We start from the raw sequence: 2,623 nt of genomic DNA on the forward strand, positions 1-2,623 counted from the left end.
TGAAATAATCACAACGACTGTTACGACGCAAATCTGTATACTCTACTGAAGAAAATATCTTTTGAAATATTTACAGTGAAAAGAATTTCCTCTTTGCCAAAGAACATTCTATTAATGTTTTACGAGTTATCGATCTTTGAATCTTTACGTTTTGTTGGCTTGTAATCTCCCTTGCTCCTCAGATCAGATAAACTACGATTTCCCAAGACAACGATTACAAGTCTAATCTCGACACTCGATTCCTGTAAAAGTCCGAATTTTTGTCGTGCCGAAGGGCTAGAACTCAACTGGACGATGAGTCGGAAAAGTAAGTGTATAAGAATTTGAAGCAATAGTAATCTGATTTTTTTTAATTTCATACTGACTTTTATCTGAATCGTACTCTGCCATGACTTGACCGATAGAGGTAAAATGACAGAATAATCGGGCGTGTTTCCAAGAGCGAGTTTGCCTAGTAGTCGTTCACCTCGATACACCGATCGTCAGTAATCGTCACTTCTTCAGTGACAGACGAGATCTCATTCACTTCCTGCTTTTTCACGACGAGGAAAAGACTTCATTGTTTCAGTTATCTAATCGGAGACCGGTCGTCGTGAAGTTATTGTGAATACCATGTCTGGAAAAGTCACCCTGTACATCAGCAGTGTTGTCTCTAACATGGAGGTAAATGAAATTGTTTTATTGCTCTTTTAATAGATCTCTAAATGTTTTGACCGGTGTGTGTGTTTTTTTCTGTTGGAATGATGTTTTTGTTTTTTTGGCTGGACGACTGCTTGCAACTGCTGGACGTGACGTCGACGCCCACCGTTACAAAATTCACTGAACAAAAGAATTCTGACCCACTAGACTCTAGATCTAGAATCTAGATCTAGATCTAGATCTAGATCTAGATCTAGACGTTGATCACAAACCAAAAGTGAGATTTCTCCATTTTTCTCTGAGGGACAGAAACACGGAGAAAATTAATGTTATTTGTGCTGAATATTTTTTCACGTTGATTGCCGTCTCATGTGTTGTGTTGACTCAATGTTGACTTTTCTAAAGATTCTAGGCCTTGGCCTACCTAGGCTATGTTTGCAGAGTTGTCTTTAACTTTTAACTGTGCTGCACTGTACAAGCACACTGTGGGCCTTGATCCTACAGACAGAGTGCACACAGTAAGCTTTTCCTACACAATGACAATGTTTGCTTCAGTTGCTGTCCCTCTCCTCCACACCCCCCCTCCCCAGTTGTGTGCCATTGTGGCTGTTTATTTTGGCTTTGGTGACAGTGAGTCATGAAACAGTAATCATTATAAAATGCCTGATGCTGTTGACCCAAACTGCTGGCATAAAAAAAAAACCCTGGCTATGGCAGCCCTTCCCTAACAGTTAGATGTTCATGAACTGAGTGTTAAACGTTCCAGTTGAGTCACTCGCTTCCAAGTTCCGAACTCAAGGCTGTAGTCTAATTAGGCCTGTCTAAATTTAAAAATCCTTATTTTATGAAAATGACAGGAAAGAACAGCAATTTGTATATATATATAGAATCTAGATCTAGATCTAGATCTATAGAATCTAGTGACAGAACACTCCTCACTGAACTTCGTAAAATTTTATTAGATCTAAGCATTTAATTTAACAGTAAGCTTTGCCATTGTGTGTCATAACATTTTGATGTACGTAGTCATCTCTGCCTAAGATTCCTACGTTATCTCCGGTTCGCATATATAAAAGATCCCATTGTTTTGAGAAAACAGTATTTTTACTAAACAAAGTAGTAATCCTCAAATTCTTGCTCTGAAGGGACTATTAAATGGCTAAGATCCTGCATTTCAGATTATATTTTACGGAATAAAAACAGACTGCACAGCTAGTTGACAAAGCTGCAAAATTGTGAGGTGATTGAACTGGTTGTACTGCCCATCATATCACAGATCATCCACTCTCTAATATTATATCACCTCTCTGCTGTATTGCCCATCATATCACAGATCATCCACTCTCTTAATTGTATCACATCTTTGCTGTATGAGCAGGGTACTAAAATAATTTATATCCCAGATGAGATCACATTGTGGTATAACTTGTCTGTTCATTTTAAAGTAAAGGAAGATCATTTCACTGATTGTTGGTATGACCAAAACCTAAGATCATGTTCACCAAAAGAACCTGCATTTTCTTTCTCCCAAGCTCTAGGGTGTTATGCAGAGCTAAAAAACTCACTATCAAAATTCTTTTGAATGTATTTTTTTTTTTTTAATTGCTGGAAGGGGAACGTGGCAGGAGAAAAAAATGTTGGCATGTCTGGTTTCCGCTTTAATACTGGATTGATACAGTTTACTTTGTACTATATGAATTTTTTGCTGTTTCAGGTTCGTAAACAACAGCAGAGAATAAAGGATGTGCTGTCAGGAAAGAAAATTGAGTTTGATGAGGTGGATGTCTCGGCAGACAGAGAAAATCTCACCAGAATGCGGGAAGTTGTTGGGGATGACAAAGCGCTAGCTCCTCAGATTGCCAACGGATATAGCTACTGTGGGGTAAGTGGACGGAAGGATGACCGCGGGTCATGGACTCACCTTCCGTTCGTCAGTGTTCTTCTGCAAGCTCTGAAATCTATTGTTTTTTCGGTTGACGGGGGG

At 38.9% G+C, this 2,623-nt stretch overlaps 1 protein-coding gene across 1 annotated transcript; it reads left to right on the forward strand.

Annotated features, from left to right (window-relative positions):
* Positions 1 to 497: 497 nt before the first annotated feature.
* Positions 498 to 2,506, forward strand: LOC106013522 (SH3 domain-binding glutamic acid-rich-like protein 3; the record flags this gene model as incomplete). The annotated part of the gene is given in 2 exon segments (XM_013089480.2): positions 498 to 663; positions 2,354 to 2,506. Coding segments are annotated over 2 exon segments (204 nt in total), but the record flags the coding sequence as incomplete, so codon positions are not given.
* Positions 2,507 to 2,623: the final 117 nt, after the last annotated feature.

Source organism: Aplysia californica, unplaced genomic scaffold, assembly GCF_000002075.1.
Source record: "Aplysia californica isolate F4 #8 unplaced genomic scaffold, AplCal3.0 scaffold00960, whole genome shotgun sequence".
In the NCBI taxonomy this organism is placed as follows: Eukaryota; Metazoa; Mollusca; class Gastropoda; order Aplysiida; family Aplysiidae; genus Aplysia; species Aplysia californica.